This window comes from Kogia breviceps, chromosome 3, assembly GCF_026419965.1.
Source record: "Kogia breviceps isolate mKogBre1 chromosome 3, mKogBre1 haplotype 1, whole genome shotgun sequence".
Taxonomy (NCBI): Eukaryota; Metazoa; Chordata; class Mammalia; order Artiodactyla; family Physeteridae; genus Kogia; species Kogia breviceps.
This window is the reverse complement of record NC_081312.1, coordinates 175,914,801-175,933,975: the sequence shown is the minus strand read 5'-3', so window position 1 is coordinate 175,933,975 and position 19,175 is coordinate 175,914,801. Positions and strand designations below refer to the sequence as shown.

At 47.6% G+C, this 19,175-nt stretch overlaps 1 protein-coding gene across 3 annotated transcripts in view; it reads left to right on the top strand.

Annotated features, from left to right (window-relative positions):
- Positions 1-3,625: 3,625 nt before the first annotated feature.
- The window catches only part of PIP4K2A (phosphatidylinositol-5-phosphate 4-kinase type 2 alpha), a 179,273-nt gene continuing 163,723 nt past the window's right edge, over positions 3,626-19,175 (top strand). For 2 of the 3 annotated variants that reach the window (XM_067030388.1, XM_059057863.2), the window contains exon 1: positions 3,626-4,024. In XM_067030388.1, coding sequence (XP_066886489.1) covers positions 3,881-4,024 — 144 coding nt within the window. In that variant the 5' untranslated portion in view covers positions 3,626-3,880. Of the gene's footprint in view, positions 4,025-4,345; positions 4,448-19,175 lie in introns of those variants that run through there. The other variant, XM_067030389.1, reaches the window with a different exon arrangement.

Sequence of the window (19,175 nt, the reverse complement as noted above, 5' to 3'; positions counted from 1 at the left end):
AAACAGTGATCAAATTGCTAGGTTGTTAAATCCAAATGTTTCTAACCCTCAAGTTTAAATATTATGTCTAACCTAACCTAATTTCCCTAATAAAGTATTTCTAAACGGACCCCTCCACACACAGTTCCTGGGTGTAGAATCTTGTAACTTTGATGTGAGAGATGAAAATTTCCTTTCATTTATTCATCAAAAGTTTGCCATAGGTGCTATGGGAAAGGGAGTATGTTAGGTTCTTTGGAAGCATACAGGGTGAGTATAACACAGACACTGCCTTCAAAGAGTTTGTCTCCCAACAAGTCAGGAGATCACTTAAACTTCTCTAGATCTCCATTGTCTAATGTAGATAATCGGAGAACTGGGTTAGGTACTTTCTGAGGTCATTTCTGCAACTCTGGAACTCTTACACCACATACATCCTCTGCAGAGTACAAAGGTAGTGTGAAAGGTCATTGGCAAAAATCGTCTCATGACCTATTCCTGAATGGCATTATCAAATGCCATTCGAAGTAAGTTAAATCACCCAAAATTCTGTCCCTTAACATTATTCTGTTACAGACTCAAAAGTTTCTAAGAGAGTAAATCTTAAATGTTCTCACTGCACACTCACACACACACACACACACACACACACACACACACACGGTAATTATGTGTGATGTACATGTTAACTAAACTTATGGTGGAAATCATATATATATATATACACACACACACATATATATGTATGTATATATGTATATACATCATCGAGTTGTTCACCTTAAACTTACTCCATGCTATATGTCACTTATATCTTAATAAGGTTGGAAAAATATTTCTGTCCTTTGAAAGCTACAAGTCTCCTCATTACTATCTGAAAATACCACGTGGATTTTCATCTCCATGCTTGCGCCTCTGTCGGCCCGTAACAGGGAATGACACTGTGCGCCCATCCAGACCTTGCGCTCTCCTGAGTGAAACCTCACCTGACAGTGCCCACACATATCCATCGTCCCTTCCTGGAGCTTCATTCAACACTTTGTCATCACTAAATTCAGCTTTTAAGCCTTCCCAGCTAGCCTGTCGTCTTCCATTATTAATATACAGTTAAACCCAATAGAGCCGTCATAGAATAAAGTGCTAGGGAAGCACTGAGGTGGATGGATTAAGTTCAACTAGGGGGACCAGTGAGAGCACCAGGGAAGAGATAATATTGGAGCACAGTTTTTTTCATGGACAGGACGTGGTAACGGGGTTTATGTGGAGTGGAGATGAGAGGCAATGATCAGTGATGATCCTAAGCTTTGAAGCCTGAGTCAATGAAAATTTGTTAAACGAATGAACTTGTGGTTGGAGTAACACAGTGACATGAATGCCATTTTCAATATAATAGAAAAATGAACCAACGTGTGAGATGGAGGACAATGTCGAACTTGGTTTTAGACAATTTTTAAGCTGTCTGTGGGCAACTGATGTAGAGATGTTCAACGAGGCACTTCTCTGAGGTCAGGGGAGAGTTGATGGGTTATCCACAAGTACTCCCCATTTCATCTTGTATGTATACAGTGCTGCATGGTTTATAGAGTGCCTTTCAGAGCCATTGTCTACTGTTGATTTTGATTCTACCGAACAGCCTATAAAGTAGGTAGGGCAGGATGATCATTACCAGGCCCAGAATAGCCCCGAAAGTGACCTTTGTGTCTGATTATTCTGTTATTTTCTACATTTATTTATTTTTGGCCGCATTGGCTCTTCGTTGCTGCGTGTGGGCTTTCTCTAGTTGCCGGCGAGCGGGGGCTGCTCTTCGTTGAGGTGCTGCGGGCTTCTTATTGCAGTGGCTTCTCTTTGTTGATGATCACGGGCTCTAGGCGCGCGAGCTTCAGCAGCTGTGGTGCGCGGGCCCTTAGAGCGCAGGCTCAGGAGTCGTGGCGCAAGGGCTTAGTTTCTCCGAAGCCTGTGGGATCCTCCCAGGCCAGGGCTTGAACGCGTGTCCCCTGCATTGGCAGGCGGATTCTTAACCACTGTGCAACCGGAGAAGTCCCTGATTATTCTATTATTAACACAAAGAACCTGAGGCTCAGAGAGGTTATCTGCTCAAACAGATGGGAGAACTGGGCAACCCCACCTCTTCTCACTGCAAATTCAAGTTGTTCTTCTTTTTAACCACCAAGAGTGGTGATGGTTGAGGCTGGGGGACCAGATAACATTTTGGACAATAGTATGAAGCAAGAGAGAAAGAATAAGAGGATGTTGGGGCAACCCTTATGTCTAAAAAACAGTCAAAGAGGGCTTCCCTGGTGGCGCAGTGGTTGCGAGTCCGCCTGCCGATGCAGGGGACACGGGTTCGTGCCCCGGTCCGGGAAGACCCCACATGCGCCATGGTCGCTGAGCCTGCGCGTCCGGAGCCTGTGCTCCGCAACGGGAGAGGCCACAACCGTGAGAGGCCCGCGTACTGCAACAAACAAACAAACACCAAAACAAACAAACAAACAAAAACAGTCAAAGAAAAAAGGAGCAAATGAAGGTGACCACGTGACCGGTCACATCCCACCCCGTGAGACTCATCAAGCTCCTTAAGGGATCAGGATCTGTCATGCTTTCTTTCCCTGAGAGAACCAAGCAGGTTAACCGGTACACAGTAGGAGACCACTATACTCGAGGGGGAGTATTAATGACAATAGACATATAATGACTTGCCCAGTGGGCTGAGTAGGGTAAGTGCCTAGAACAGGGTTATGATTACTGGGGAAGATACAGGGACGGCAGGTTTTTAGACATACTTGGAATGGCAGCTTCCTGAGGTGGTATTCCCAGCATTAAGAAGGGCTAAATTTAGGTGTACGTGGATGAAGACAGTGAAAAGGTTTCCGCGGAAGGTGAGTGAGATGAATTAAACGGATTTAGGAAACGTCGCGGAGGATTTGACATAGAAGGTGCAATTTGGGGCATGATTCTCCTGGCCGAACCAAGGGCTCTAGATGAGGAATCAGGGTCCCATCTAGGGAGGGCGTTAGTGGTGGTGGGGATGACAGCCCAGCGGCTTAGGTGGGAGTCTCCCTTCTGCATGCATGTAGGAAGGCCCAAGTTCAGGGTCCAAAAGGCCCGATGGTTAAAGGCGCAAAAGGATTAATAAGTTCATTGCTTGGCGACTTTGGGAGGCGTCCAACCATGTGCCCAGGTCCTTTCCCTCGGTGCTAGGGAAGCCCTGGACTCCACGCAGCGTTTCAAGTCTCACTAGCTCTCCTGATTCTTGGCACCGGTAAGCGGCGGTGCCCCGAGCCTCCTTCCTTCGCCTGACCACCGTCTCTGGGGGCTCCTCTCCTCCGATCTCCCTACTCTCCCCATCCTTCCTTCTTTCCTCCTGAGCTGCAGAAGGGATACCTTGCGGGAGTGCTCACGGTCCCCGCGCCGCACGCCCACCCCGCGGCCTCCTCGGCCGGCGGGGAGCTGCCGCCCCGAGCTCGCCTGCGACCCGGGGGCGGCCGGGCCGCCGCGGAGCCGGAGCGCGAGGGCGCAGCTTAACGGTCCCGCGGCCGCGCCTCGCGCTCCGCGCCCCGCCCGGCGGCGCCGCAGCTGCTGTCCGCCCCGCCCCCTGCGTCATGACGCCGGCGCCCAACGCGGAAGCCGCTCGCGGCGCGCCCGGTCCAGCCGCGGGCTGAGCTCGGAGCCGCGGCGGGCGCGGGAAGCGGGCCGGGGCACGAGCCGAGCGCAGTCTCCCTCGCCAGCCGGGCAGACCGGGCACCGCGGGCGGAGCGGGACGAGCGTGCCGGCGGGCGGAGCGGGGCACGGCGCGCCGGGGCCGCCGCCGGGGGGGATGCAGCTGCCTCCCCGGGCCGGCGTGTAGAGAGGGCGGGTCCCCGGCCTCGGGAGCGCGGCGGTGGAGGGGACAGAGGCGGCGGCCATGGCGACCCCTGGCAACCTGGGGTCCTCCGTCCTGGCGAGCAAGACCAAGACCAAGAAGAAGCACTTCGTAGCGCAGAAAGTGAAGCTTTTTCGGGCCAGCGATCCGCTGCTCAGCGTCCTGATGTGGGGGGTAAACCACTCGGTAAGAGCTCGGGCTGCGGCGCGCGGTCCCTTTCCTTCTCCTCCTCCTCCTCCTCCTCGTTCTCCTCCTCCTCGTCCTTCTCTTCGTCCTCCTCCTCCTCGTCGTCGTCCTCGTCCGCCACCTCCTCCTCCCCCTCCTCCCCCTGCAGCTGCTGAGGGGCGGGGAGCCCGAGCGGGGCCCGGGCCCTCCGGCTGCTTGCCCTCCGGGGCTGCCCGTTCGCCGCGGCGCCTCGGTGCCCCCAGCCCCGCGCCGCGCGCCCGCCCCTCGGGGCCGCCCAGGCGCCACTTGGACCCCCTAGGGACCTAGGGCCGGATGCAGGACGAGGGGGTCCCATTTGCACTGGAGCCCTGAGGCGGGTACCAGTGTCGCCCCCGGTCCGTGCGTCCGCTCGCTGGCCGATCTGTCCCCGCAGCCCGGGAACTGGTAAGTTTGTGCGGGGCACGACTCCGCCTTGGCTGTCACCCCGAGGGGGCTGTTGGGGCGAGAGTCCCGGCGCTTGCTTCCTCTGCGGGGGCGGCCGGGTCCTCCGCTGTCCGGCAGGTGTACCTGCCCGAGGCTGGGAGCGTACGAAGCCTCCCCTCACCGGGCACAGGGGTGAGAATACTGGAGATCGCGGAGCTTTGGGCAGCGGCTTAGTGCTTAGGTCTTTTTTTCCCTTTAAAGGCGATATTCTTGGACGCCAGGAATCTTTTTGGCAAAGATGAAGCCAATGTCAACATGGCTCTGGTGTTTAGCATCTTCCCTTTGCTTCTCTCCCGCATCGCTCCGCCGCTGTGCCCGCTGAAGAGCTGCCTGGCGGGGAGTCTGGCTCCCCAGACCTCCTCCCCCACCTTGGGGAGCCAGGCCGAAGTCGCCGACTGCGGAAGGGCGGCCTGGGGATGACAGCGGTGCGGTGCGGGGGTGGGGGGGTTCTCGGCGGGCGCGGTGGACGGCTGTCTTGAGTTGACTGCACCCATTTGGGGGGTTTGTGCCAAAGGTTGGAGGAGACGGCTTGGAAAGGTTAGCGTAACCCACTAGCCCGAGGTGCTGGAGATGCGCCGCTGCGGGCTATGCGGACTGCGGTCTGAGGGTCCGAAATAGCTTCCTGCTGATCTTCCAGCGAGAAACTCTTGCAGTTTTAATCTCCTTAGGATCAGGAAATCTGATAGGAGCTGTTGGCCGAGCCATGAAAGTTTAAATGAGTCTGTGAGTTTTGACCATGACCTTACCCACTGCAGTCGGTTAGCGTCTGAGAAGTGTACGCTTGCCTTCCGTACTTTTGATTTCGATGGATGTCTGTGGGCCCTTTTTAGCATAATAGAAATGACAGAAAACCATGTTGGATTTTGAAAGAACATTCTCGGTGTAGTGAAGTTGGTTGAAATGGCCCCAAAGCACCGTATTTGTGTTTTTCTTTCCCAGGCTGATCTGGGGAAAAGGTGAAACTGTATCAGGATTGATCGATTGTGCTTGCAAGGAGTGACTGTTTTTAAGAAGGTTAAGACATGATTATTCCTATCAGCCTGATGCCTGATCGCCTGGAGTTCATTTTAACTTCCTGATAACTTCTTGAGCAATTAGGAATGCAAGCTTTTGCAACAGCGGACACTACTGCATCAAACCCCCCCCTACGTTTTATTAAAGTAAATAAAACGTTATTTTTCCTGTGTAATAAGTATACAGTTTAGAGTTATGTTCTAAATTTAAGGTTTTTTTTATTATGTTGATGTTAGTTGCTTTTTTTAAAAAAGTAACGTTGTTAGTTCTCTATGTATGGGTGCTTTTATCTCCTTTGAAGTTCTGGTGTTTTGGTCAGGAGAGTGTTTGTGTCTGAGCGTTTAATCTATAAAGTAGTGGTGATAATATGCCACTGAAAGGGTGTGCTGTCTGGGAATTAGTCCCAACTCCAGTTTACTTTAGGAAACCTTGTAATTGTGCCGTGTTTTACTGTACCCACTTCTGTTGCTACTTTATACTTTTGAATTGCTACATTTGTTTTAGAGTTTCTTGCTAATTGGAAATATTTTGAAACTACTTAAAGCTTGTAAAAATAATGTGATTTGTAGATAGTGCATTTTCTTTTGCTTTCAAGGAAAGTTAGCAAGTCTAAGTGTAGTCATCCAGAGGAGTCAAGTTTCCATAGTATGCAGTATAACCATGTTCTTCAATTCAACAAATATATATCAGGCACATGGTGCTAGCCTCTGTGCAAAAGACTGCTAAAAATGCCCCTCATATTTTTGTCCAGATATTTTTATTTTTAGGGCTTGAGTTGACATAAAAAAGGTCTGTTTCACAGGCTTCTTTTTAAAAGTGTTTATTTTCTTTCTTTTTTTTTTTAAAGAAAGGACGGGTATATAAAGATGAAATCTACACTCAGATGCCATGTGTTTCTGGTTGATTTCATTTTAGGTAACAAAGTCTTAGATAAATGTTTTCATATGACCTTGTATGCACCAAAGTCTACAGTATAATATGAGAATAAATTTGTCAGTTGTATTGTGTATGAATGGAGACATTTGAGAAAGCCTAGTAGAGCAGGAAGAGATCATTCAAATCAGTCCTTCCCTACATTTCTAATGTGATCAGGATTAATGGGAAAAGATGTCATGAACATAGCAATTTCTTGCTTTTAAAATGCATGTGCATTTGTCTTAAGGACGTTTAGAAGTAATCATATATTTGGAGCGCTAAGGGGAACCGTAGTCGTCTCCTACATGGAGGGTCATTTAAGCATTTTACAAGATTGGGGGTCATCTACATACCATAGTAAAATGCTCATTGGATCCATGTTCTAATTCTTTCTTTAATGCTGTTGACCTTGGGCCTATTAACTATTTTTATATCGATATTTGTATCTGTGAAGTAAGGTGATTGGACTGGATGATTTCCAACATTTTTTCTAACTTCAAGATTCGACTACTTTTACTGTCGAGTAGGTTCCTACCATTAAGTTAGGAGCCCCAGACTAGGAAGAGTAATAGTATATAACAAAAGTTGCATGACTATTATAACATTGCAAATGCAGCCACACTCAGGGAATTTTCAAGGCCATGGTTGGGGCAAGGAAATCTGCGGTGATTGCAAGAGATGTGGGAACTAAGAGTTTGTGGGATTGACTGTAGTCAGACTGCGTTGCAGTCTATTAAGTCCAAGTCTATTTGATTGAAATATAGAAACTTGCAGTTAAGGTGGAAAATTTCAAGTCCATTGTGGTGGTAATTCTCAATGACAAGAATAAGCTTGACTTCGTGTGGTTAATTCGATATGTTACTGCTTTCTGACTTAGACTACCCATCAGTGAATGGATCACTGCCAATTTTTATTTTAAGTCTTTTAAGCGGAGAATATAATTGAATACATAAAGGAAAAGATGACTTAAGGCAATTTTGTCTTGTTACATTTGGAATTAAACTATAAACGATCAGGCAGTTAGCTTCTTACAATTATATTTTAATAGTGTGTGGAGCATGCGTGTAGGATGTTAGGAGTCAAGCCTTGTTTTATATAGATACTCTAAAAGATTTTTCTCTGGAGTGAAATGGGGGCCTTTTAGAAATGAGTATTTTAAAGCCTATTTAAATGTCTAAAGGAAGACCTTTGCATAGAAAACATTTAAAGGGCATAAAACTTGTTTAAAACAAACGTAGTCTTTCGAAGTAATCAACATTAGTATTCGTTTTTTTGTTTGCAAGCTGTGGAAATGTGGATGAGCATAGGCAAGATCTGTAAATATTAGGAGGGTTTTGGAGGTCACAGTGGAAGGACAAATTGGTAAGCAGACCAGGAGAGCAGGGCCGGGTCTGGGCTTTGGGAATAATTGGCACCGGGTGCTTGGGTGTTGTTGGGACTTCTCTGTCCGTTTTGGCTCTCTTCTTGCTCATTGCTGTCTGGTTTCCTCCACAGGGCAGGGAACTAATGCTTCCTGAATTTCACACTTTGTCATTTCCACCCCCCAAAAGGGTCCTTCTGTCTCCGATTCAGTTATAAAAGTCCCATGGAAGGATTCTGACTGGTCTGGCTTCCATCAGTTGTGGCATGTTCCTAGACCAAGCCGCTGAGAAAAGGTGGCAGCTCTTGCCCATTGGAGTTGGGGAAGAACAGTTCCCAGAGAAGGGACAGGTGACATCAGGCAGTATCCATCCTGGTATCAGAGCTAGTACTCATCTAGTACTCGTCTAAGATTGTCTTGGTGCCCATGCGCTGTGTTTTGTGTGTTTTGGCAGATGATGCGGTTTTCTGAGCGGAGCATCGTAGCCTTTGTTATATTCTCAACAAGGTCCTGGAATTGAAATAATATTGAAGAAATAGTGATGTCTTTTAGGTTCATGGGTTTATATTTGGGCACTGAAAAAGGCAAAAGAAGGAAACTAGGGTTTAAAAATGAAATACCTATGAAATAGTGACTGAAAGAAATGTAATGAAACAATTAAATGCAAACAGTAATGAGCTAGACATTAGATGAAGCCAGTGAGTGGAACCCAAATAACCATTTATACAGGAACTAGTCTCACACAATTTTTCTTTCTTCCCTTTACTTTAGAGAAAAGAAGAATGCCAAGCACACAACACACACACATACACACACACACACACACACACGAAGTTTATTATTAGGGAAATATTTTCATACCCCCTAAAACTTGGGATTACATCCTGAGAACAGAATACATTTTGTTCTCCATTTATTGACTACCTTAGAATGAACTTGAACATTCAGAATGATGCCCTTGGCAAGATCATGATTTCTCTTTCTATGATAGGATTGTCTGCTGTCCGCTATGTCTCTAGAAAGATCTTCAGCAAGAATCGTAAATAAACAAACAAAATCTACCTTATGTTGATTAGAAAATGCAGTCACCCAGAGTAATTAAATCTGCCAACATACCCTTGGAGATACAAATTTTGGAATTTAAGGGAATTGGTGCAATTTGGCCAAATGGTTTGTGTTCAGACAGATTAGGTTCAAATCCTGCCTCCATCTTGACGGGCTGTTGGAGCAGATAAATGATTTATTCTCTTGACCCTCCATTTACTCATTCTTACAAATGGAGATGATGATGGTTACCTCACAGTATTATTTTGAGGGTAGCTAAGATAATGTATTTAAAGCCTAGCACTGTAATTGGCACATAATAAGGATTCAGTAATTGATACCTAAAAATGAACAAATTCAGATGCTGTCAGGCTCGTAGCATATTAATATGCGCTAGACAGGTGTTTCTAAAAATTTAATGTGTGTTTGAACCACCTGGGGACATTTTAAAAATGCAGATTCTGACTCAGCAGGTCTGGGGCGAGTCCTGAGATTCTGCTTTTGTCACACTCTGAGGTGACGAGACGCTGCTGGTCCACAGCCTGTACTTGGAGTAGCCATACAGTAGAAGGAATATCGTTAAAAATTAGGAAAAATGTTCAGGATTTGTCCTCTGACAGCATGTGATGAATGCTTGGAAGAATGGTGACCATGTGATTGAGTTTGAAAAGTTAAGAGAAGGAATTGTGTGTTGAGAAAGGATACACAGATTTTTTGATTTGAGACGTGTTGACATGTTGGGTTTCAGGTGATGCTGAGTGGACATTCTAATGACTTTGTCCACCTGTGGGGTGTTAGAAGGTGGCATTGGCGCTCAGGAAAAGATTAGGGCTGGGATGGAGAATTGATAGTTGTCCGTGCTGGATTGGTGGTTGAAGCCATGGGGGTAAATTCAATCTCTGAGGGAGAAATAGGAACATCTGGGACGCTTGGCTTTGCGGGAGGGATGGAGAAGGAAGAAACGTGAGACGAGAAAAGTCAGCCGGAAGGTTAGCAGATTTAGATGTGCCAGAGACCACGGTGTTCATGGATATGCTTTTGAGACAGTGGTTGATTTGGATGTGTGTGTGCAGGTGTGAGAGCTTAAAGATTTATGGAGCCAATGAGTAGAAGTGGGGCAGCTTCTTCTGGAAGGTTAAAAGGGAGGTATAAGATGCCGTTTTATTTAGGAATATCTAGGTATTTCCCTTGACTCCATATCTTAACATTCTCACCTCTACCAACCAAACCAGGTTTATTTCCTTTCTTGGACAGTTAAAAATACCTCCTAGCTTAGGGGCTTCCCTGGTGGCGCAGTGGTTGAGAGTCCGCCTGCCGATGCAGGGGACACGGGTTCGTGCCCTGGTCCGGGAGGATCCCACATGCCGCAGAGCGGCTGGGCCCGTGAGCCATGGCCGCTGGGCCTGTGCGTCCGGAGCCTGTGCTCCGCAACAGGAGAGGCCACAGCAGTGAGAGGCCCGTGTACTGCAAAAAAAAAAAAAAAAAAAAAAAAACCTCCTAGCTTATTTCTCGGTATATACTTTTAACCACATTTCCATTTTTTGTGCCAGGGACCCCACGGGAGTCCAGTGAAGGCTGTGGATCCCTTCTTAGAACAATGCTTTTGAACAAATTAATGAAAACACATAGGATACATCTTACCCAGTTCACAGATCCCCTGAATTCTATCCACGGACCACTTGAGGGTTCATGGAACCCAGTTAAGAACCCTCACAAGGATAAGTTGGGGATGGTGTGGGGTGGGAAAGCCCAGCAGCTCGGAAGAATAGTGGGAACAGGCAGAGGTTGAATTAATTACCTGCGGAGATCACAGTGCTTAGTACGTGGTGGGATTCAATCCTGTACCCTTAACCGAGGACCTGTGCTACCTGGGACAGGCCCGGGAGTTATTCGTTTCTTGGAGATCTTTTCTTTCCTTCCTTAGTCTTAAAGGCTTTGACAAAGTATTAGCTATTAATTTGGAGAAAAACAGAAAACAGTTTTTCCTTTACAGAAAGGAGAGCATTGCTTATATTCAAAGCACGTAGGAAGAGGGCATATATAAAACTTCTTTATGAAAAGTCTTGTAGGGAGTTTTAAAACAGTAACCTACCTAAGGATAAGCCTTGACATTCAAAGTAAGCATAGTTTTTCACCAGTCCGCAGTGGTTAGGAGTTCAGGCTCTGAAGCCACACTGTCTGGTTGGCTGTGTGACCTTAGCCACAATTCTTTTATGAAAGGAGATATTAATAGTGCTTATTATGGAGGTTTGTTATGTGGGTTAAATACATTGGTACTTGTAAGATGCCTAAAGAGTTGCTGGCACATGGCAAGTTCTTAATAAATGTTAGCTTTCATTTTATCATTTTTAAAGTATTTTAAATGACAAAACATGGAAAATTATTAAGAGTGCATGTTAAATTAATTGTTCTGTTATCCTGGTTCACAGACAAAACATCACCACTGCACTTGGCATTCTTGTGCATCTTTGAGTTATAAATTAATCATTTTAGAATTATCTTTGTACCCTTGCTTTGATGTCTTTATCTGCTTTGTTATAATGTTTTTTTTTGTCTCTTTAACGCCTTGATCAGGTTGTTCAACGTGTCAAAAATTTAATTCAGATTCATTAGTTACAGGTTGTGTCAGCTGTTAATTTGATATTTCACCTTTTTTTTTTTTTTTTTTTTTTTAACATAAGGACACTGTGCAGGATGCTTGGGACGCAAAATGAATATATTGTGGACCATACCTTCAAATTGCTCATAACTGCAGGGGAAACAGACATGTGCATAATCGTGTGTATAAACAACTAGAGTATCAGGAATGCTGGGGTGGAGGGTGTTATATAGGGTGGTCAGAGTATAAACCTTACGAAGAAGACATTTGAGTAAAGAGATGGAGAGGAAGGGGTTGGGCGTGAGGATATCTGGGGGAGGGGCATTTCAGGCCGAAGGAATAGCTCATGCAAAGGCCCTGAGGCTGGTGCTGACTTGGCATGATGAGAAAACTGCAAGGAAGCCTGTGTGGCTGGAGCAGAGTGAGAAAGGGGGAAAGTGCTGGGGGGTTGGCGGTGGCGGGGACTGGGTCATGATTACTTCTGCCCAGGACTCTTGGAGAAGGTTCAAGAGGATCTGACATTGAGAGGCCCTTGAAGATGGAATAGAATCCCCCAGCTGGAGAAGGCAAGGAAGGGTGTGTGTGGCCAAGGGGAAATACTGGTGGAAGTAAGGCGACCGAGTGCATGATGCTGAGGGCTCTGCTGTGGCCGCGGCCCTGGGCCCTAACGCTCACTCCAAGTGTAATCCACAGACGCACGGCAGCAGCCGTCCCCCACGGGCCTGCTGGAAAGGCAGACCTGTGCGCCTCTCTGCAGACCTTCTGGGGCAGAATGTGCATTTTAATAAGACAGGTGATTTGTAAGCACCTTCCAGCTTGAGAAGCACTGTCTGGGGTAAAGCTTTGGTTTCAAACCCTGGGGTTCCCTGGGGGTGCCTCTGAGGCTGGTGGGAGGGGGCTGAGTGGTGGGGGAATGTATCCCTCGCCTCAGCCTCACCCAGAGCAGCTTGATTTTGTTCTCATCATTGTCAACTTTTTTTTTTTTTTTTAATTGTGGGCACGGAATACATACTGTACAGGTACAAGGGAAAAAAGGTTCTGCCACCAAGAAGATCGAAAACCACAGAGGTAAATGAGAGGGAGTGTTAGGAGATGGTTGGAAAGGTAGTTTGAGGGCAGATTTTCAAAGGCCGAGTAGCCTTTGTTTGCCAGAGAAAAACTTAACAGTTCTGACAAGGGCCACTTTAAAATTTACCATAAAAAGCAAGTGGTACTCCACCCTGGAACTACTATTCTGTCAGTGTGTTCTCTGCTCTTTGAATCTATTTCTTACTTTTCGACTTTCCTTCAACTTCCCTCTGGTGTTTTGTCTCTCTGTCTCCCCCACCCCCCCAGCTGATTACCTTTAAGGCTTTAGAAGGTGTCGAACAAGTCGAAGGTATCGCCTTCCACTCTCCCCGCTACCCAAGCCACCAGCTTTTGGGCACCGAATCCATCAGGCTGCAGATGCGCTGGAGCGCCTCACCGTCTAGTTTGCTGGCTGCTAGTCGCAGATGGCTGTTTCAATCTCATTTAATGAAAATTAAATCTTAAGATTCAGTTTTCCCTAGAGTGCTCAATAGCCACCCGTGGGTGGTGGCCGCCGAATTGGAGAAAAAGACTTTTTCCATTGTTGCCTCGCTTGGTATTGGGCGGCGTTCCCCGGCTCCGGGACCTCCCACCTCGGAAACAAAATAAACAGCCCGGACGGCAGAAACCCTCCTTTGGTGTCACATCTCTCACGTTAGCGTCCACCCTGCTTCTCCGCTCCTTGCTAGAGCAGAAGATGAAAACCCTCTCCTGAAGCCGCAGTGTGCTGCGGTCTATAGCGGCTGTCCCGCCCCCCTGCCTCCCACACGCCCTTTCCGTCCTCACCGCTCGCAGCGAGCTGCTCCTGTCAGCCTCACCTTCACGTTTTCAGATCCAGAGGCCCCCTTCTTGCTTTTATTCTTGTTTTCCTTCACTCCTTAGGTGCCTTACCGAGCTCTTCATCCTCCGTTCCGCCTCTAAGTGTTAGAGTGTCCCAGGGCTCCGTCCGCGGTCTTCTTCTGGGACTGCGGAGTGTATTTCATCTGCGTGACCTTGTTTATTTAGTCCCATGGCTCTTCGCGCTGATAGTTAAGAAATGGACATCTTCCCTTCCGACCTCCCTGCCGGGCTCCATGATTCAGTTTCTTACTTGACATTTCACTTGACTGCCTGACCGGCACCTCGGATGTGTCCCCACCAGGACTTCCGGTTCCCACTCCCTGCCCTGCCCTACTTCCCGTCACGCCCTGAACTAATTTCTCCCTCATCGCAGTCAGTGGACCACCATCTGCCTACCCAGGTGCTCAAGCCCCAAACTCAGGAACCGCCCTTGATCCTTCTCTTTGCCTCATCTCTCCCTCCCGACCCGCGTGTCTGAGTTCTGCCTCTGCATACTTCTCTCTTCCCGTCTGAATTCTCTTCCTCTAGAACATGGCAGGGCCCTCGGGCCCTCCGGTGGTCCCTTTGCCCTGTCTCAGTCCCAATTCTCAGCAGCGGTGGCAGTGATCTTTCTGAAACGTCAATGATGTCCTGTCACTTCTTCAGAGAAAACCTTCCAGAGGCCTCCCTATATACGTATAACTGAGGCACTTTGCTGTATACCTGAAACTTACAAAACATTGTAAAAAAATAATAATAAGTAAAAAGATAAAAACAAACTTGAGGGACTTCCCTGGCGGTCCAGTGGTGAAGACTTCACCTTCCAATGCAGGGGGTGAGGGTTCGATCCCTTGTCAGGGAACTAAGATCCCACATGCCTCGTGGCCAAAAACCCCAAAACATAAAACAGAAACAATATTGTAACAAATTCAATAAAAGACTTTAAAAATGGTCCACATCAAAAAAAATTTTTTTTTAAACCAAATAAATGAAAACTACAAACTTCTTTTTTTTTTAACAACTTTATTGGAGTATAACTGTTTTACAATAGTGTTAGTTTTTCCTTTACAACAAAGTGAATCAGTTATACATATACATATGTTCACATATCTCTTCCCTCTTGCGTCTCCCTGTCTCCCACCCTCCCTATCCCACCCCTCTAGGTGGTCACAAAGCACTGAGCTGATCTCCCTGTGCTATGCGGCTGCTTCCCACTAGCTATCTGTTTTACATTTGGTAGTGTGTATATGTCCCTGCCGCTCTCTCACATCGTCACAGCTTACCCTTCCCCCTCCCCATATCCTCAAGTCCATGCTCTAGTAGGTCTGTGTTTTATTCCCGTCTTACCACTAATCTCTTCATGACATTTTTTTTTTCCTTAGAGTCCATATATATGTGTTAGCATACGGTATTTGTTTTTCTCCTTCTGACTTACTTCACTCTGTATGACAGACTCCAGGTCTATCCACCTCATTACAAATAACTCAGTTTCATTTCTTTTTATGGCCGAGTAATATTCCATTGTATATATGTGCCACATCTTCTTTATCCGTTCATCTGTTGATGGATACTTAGGTTGCTTCCATGTCCTGGCTATTGTAAATAGAGCTGCGATGAACATTTTGGTACATGACTCTTTTTGAATTACGGTTTTCTCAGGGTATATGCCCAGTAGTGGGATTGCTGGGTCATATGGTAGTTCTATTTGTAGTTTTTTAAGGAACCTCCATACTGTTCTCCACAGTGGCTGTATCAATTTACATTCCCACCAGCAGTGCAAGAGGGTTCTCTTTTCTCCACACCCTCTCCAGAATTTATTGTTTCTAGAGTTTTCGATGATGGCCAATCTGACCCGTGTGAGATGATATCTCATTGTAGTTTTGATTTGCAGTACAATACAAATACAAATACAAACTTGAAGAGGGGAAAAAAAAACAAACCCCGAGCTCTTTTCAGTGGCTTAGACTTCCTACTGGCCTGGGCCCGACTTCCCCTTGTGCCTTCTCCCTTCCAGCCACGCCAGTCTTCTGTTCCTTACACAAGCCAAGGTCAGAGCTGCCACAGAGCTTCTGCGTTTACTTTTCTCCTTGTCCGGCACGTTCTTCCCTCGGGCCCCTTGTCATTTTACTTTGTCAGCTGAAGTCTTGCCTTCTCCAAGAGCCTCCCTGACCACATCTAAAGAAGCCCCTCCCCTCTCACACAGCGCTTCCTTCTTCTCTCTGTGGCACTTGACACTATCCGAGAAGGAGGTGTTCACATGTTTATTACTTCTCTCCCCTGGCTGGGCTGTGAACCTGTGAGCTTCAGCTCCGCAGCAGCTGAGACCAGGTCACGTCTGCTGCCCCTTCCCGGCGCCCGGAACGGTGCTTGCGTGTAGTAGGCACCCAGTAAATGCTGTTGAGTGACCGAGTGGGGCCACTGCGTGCTCCGCGGGTAAGCTGCGAGCCCTTCCACGCGGAGTTTCCATCGGCACGGGAGCTCTGTTTTTGCTAGGATCGAGCAGAGTGTTGAGAGCGGCTTGCTGAGCGGGCAACGCCTGGGAGGGCAGGGGAGGACTCGCTGCAAACTGGTGATAAGAGATGTGGGGTAACCACAAGCTGACGACAAACCAAGAGCCGATGGCCACAGCCGCCTGCGAGAACTTTGCCTTGCGAACATGGCCGAGAAGTTTCAGGGAGTCAACAGCTTCTCTCCTAGAACCTCACCAAGTCAGTCGCGTGGAGGCTATGAAAGCATTTCCGAACAATCCGAGACCTTATTTTATAGAAGAGTGCGCTGCAATGTCATTTCTGCTTTATTCCGCGTAGTTGGGGTCTGTTAACAGCCTCAGGTATGCCTCGCAAAGTTCTAGTGTTCAGAAATGTGCCCTAAGTTAAATGTAAGATTCCTCAAGCATTGTGAGCGTAACGATGATGCTAGGACCTCGAATCTTCCTGGGTATCTTTCTACCATGTTACGTTTCTGCTGGTTCTCAGTCATGGTGACTTGTGCCGACGTTTGCTTGGTAATTTTGGCCATGAGCTACTCATTTCCCTTGAGCCGTTACTCGAGGAGGATTTTCAAGTCTTGGAGTGCAGGTGTGTCCCTCTAGAGAGGACTGTCTCCTGTGGCCAGGTGGCTAGGGGCACTACAGACCAAGGCCATTTTAAACTAAACTCACAGCTTGGGATTTTTTGGACTTGCTGGTGATATGCATTTGGGCTGCAGTCCCCTGGGGGTGGAATGGGTTTATGTTGGGATCACCTTTACGCTGAGGCTGTGACCCTTTTGGATCCTACCCTTATGGAGAAAGGGTTTCCTATTAGGTCCCCACCTCAGGGATCTGACTTCTGTTCCTCTCAACCCACGGCACCATCAAAGCCGTCAGAGCGGGTGGCTTCCGTGGGAGCTCATGGCTCTCGCACTCTGCTTTCACTCAGCTTTTGGCAAGGTAACTCCTGCGTCCTCAGCGCTTTGATGCCTTTAAGAAGATGTTGGAAAAAATATTTTATTCAGGATGTTTAGCTGTTTTCAGTGGCAGAGTTGATCTGAATAACCCAGTTCCACCCTGTTAGCGGAAATGGAAATCAGCATCGAAGTTTCTAAACAGAGGGAGTGACACGCAACAAGTAAGGGAGAAGTCAGAGCCCCGGGGCGCTCGGGTGCTTCTGTGGCCACCCTGGGGATGGGTCAGTGACGGGACTCAGCGCCACCAGAGGAGACTGCGAAAGCCATTGCTGTCCTCTGGGTGAGAGGCGACCAGAGTCTGAACTAGGGCAGTTCCGTGGTGGCAGAGAGAGGGTGTCCCCAGAGATGTTTGGGAAGTTGACTGAGCTGGATTTGGTAACTAGCCCCGGGGGAAATGGATGGGAAGGAGTCGAGGGCGACCCCGGGTTTTCTAGTTTGGGCACCTAAACAGTTTTCTCCATTACATTAATGGTTATCTTCTGGGCTGTTAGCCAAAAGGAGTTCTCATTATCTGCACTTAGGTTACTCATACGTGGAAATGATGTTGTTTCCTATTTTGATGTTTCCACAAATCTTCCAGTTTTACAGGTAAATCCAGCATTTGATGGATAATTCAGCATTTGACGTACTTCATTTTGTAAAAAGTGTCATTTTCATATCTAAAGTTCTACTACCAATAACCTGTAATTGGTTTAGGGTTTTTTTGTTTGTTTGGTTGGTTTTTTTGTTTGTTTGTTTGTTTTTGCGGTACGCGGGTCTCTCACTGCTGCGGCCTCTCCCGCTGCGGAGCACAGGCTCCGGACGCGCAGGCGCAGCGGCCACGGCTCACGGGCCCCGCCGGTCCACGGCACGTGGGATCTTCCCGGACCGGGGCACGAACCCGCGTCCCCTGCATCGGCAGGCGGACTCTCAACCACCGCGCCACCAGGGAAGCCCATGTTTGTTTGGTTTTTGCGGTGTTTTCTTTAAGGCCTTAGAGGAAGAATTATGAAAAAGACAGTTTTTGCTTGTAAGGAGTTCCTAGTCCTAGTGGGAAGATAGGCATGTAATTATGTAAACAAGGTGCTAAATTGGTGAATTAACAGAACTGCCTTCAAGGTTTATTTGGTTGTAAATGACAGTCCGGTAAGTCAGGTGAGCTAAAAGAAAAAACGGAGGGGTGATGGGGTAACTCCTGGAACAGATGGGCATTGAGAGTCAAACGTAGAGCAGGATGCAAAGCTCCTCCTTCCTCGCTTTCTCGCTAATCTTTGCATCGCTTTTCGTGACCCTTTTGCCTAATAATATTGTCTTTTCTCAGCTGCTTTGTACAAGTAGACCCCACACGGCAACTATGCTTGTTTGCCCCCAGATCCAGGTCCATTCAGATGGCATTTAGCCACCCTGCATCCTAATTTCAGATTTTGGAAGAGGGAGAGAAGGGGAAAGACAAAAAAGAGAGTGGCCATCAGATCAGACAGCTGTGGCCATTGGGTCTCCTGCCATGCAGGCTTGGCTGCTGGGTGGCACCTGGGTGGAGCGACAGTGATAGTTCTCAGTCCTCGGAATCCTTCTGGACGAGGGACCCCTCTCCCCAGGTTGTGTGCACAGATCTACAGACAACAGAGGCTTCATAAACTGCCCGGGGAGAGTTAGTACTGTTTGAGTTGGATCTTGAGATGAATGAGTTGGCATTAAAGAGGCTGGAGAAGACGGTCATAGGCAGAGTAAGTAGCATGTACAAAAGTATAAAGGAGGCTTCCCTGGTAGCACAGTGGTTAAGAATCCACCTGCCAGTGCAGGGGACACGGGTTCGAGCCCTGGTCCTGGAAGATCCCACATGCCACAGAGCAACTAAGCCCGTGTGCCACAACTACTGAGCCTGCAAGCCACAACTACTGAGCCTGCACTCTAGAGCCCACGAGACCCAGCTACTGAAGTGTGCACACATAGAGCCCGTGCTCTGCAACAAGAGAAGCCGCTGCAGTGAGAAGCCCGCACACCGCAACAGAGAGTAGCCCCCGCTCGCTGCAACTAGAGAAAGCCCACGTACAGCAACGAAGACTCAATGCAGCCAAAAATAAATAAATTTATTAAAAAGAAAGGAAAAAAAAGCATAAAGGGCCTGTGTCATTTTCAGGGACCTGCTGAACCTTTCCTCAGGTGCCATGATGCTTCCCATCTTCTATTTTTACAGTTTTGTTTGTTTCCATTGTCTCGCATGTATTCCTTTTTTTTTTTTTTTTTTCGGGGGGTGCGGGGGACGTGCCTCTTCGCAGGCAGGATCTTAGTTCCCTGACTGGGGATCGAACCCATGTCCCCTGCAGTGGAAGCATGGAGTCTTAACTACTGGACCGCCAGGGAAGTCCCACGTATTCCTATTTAAATTGCTTCTGTTTACATTGATTCCTTTGGGCTTGGTCATTTAGGATTGAAATCCTATC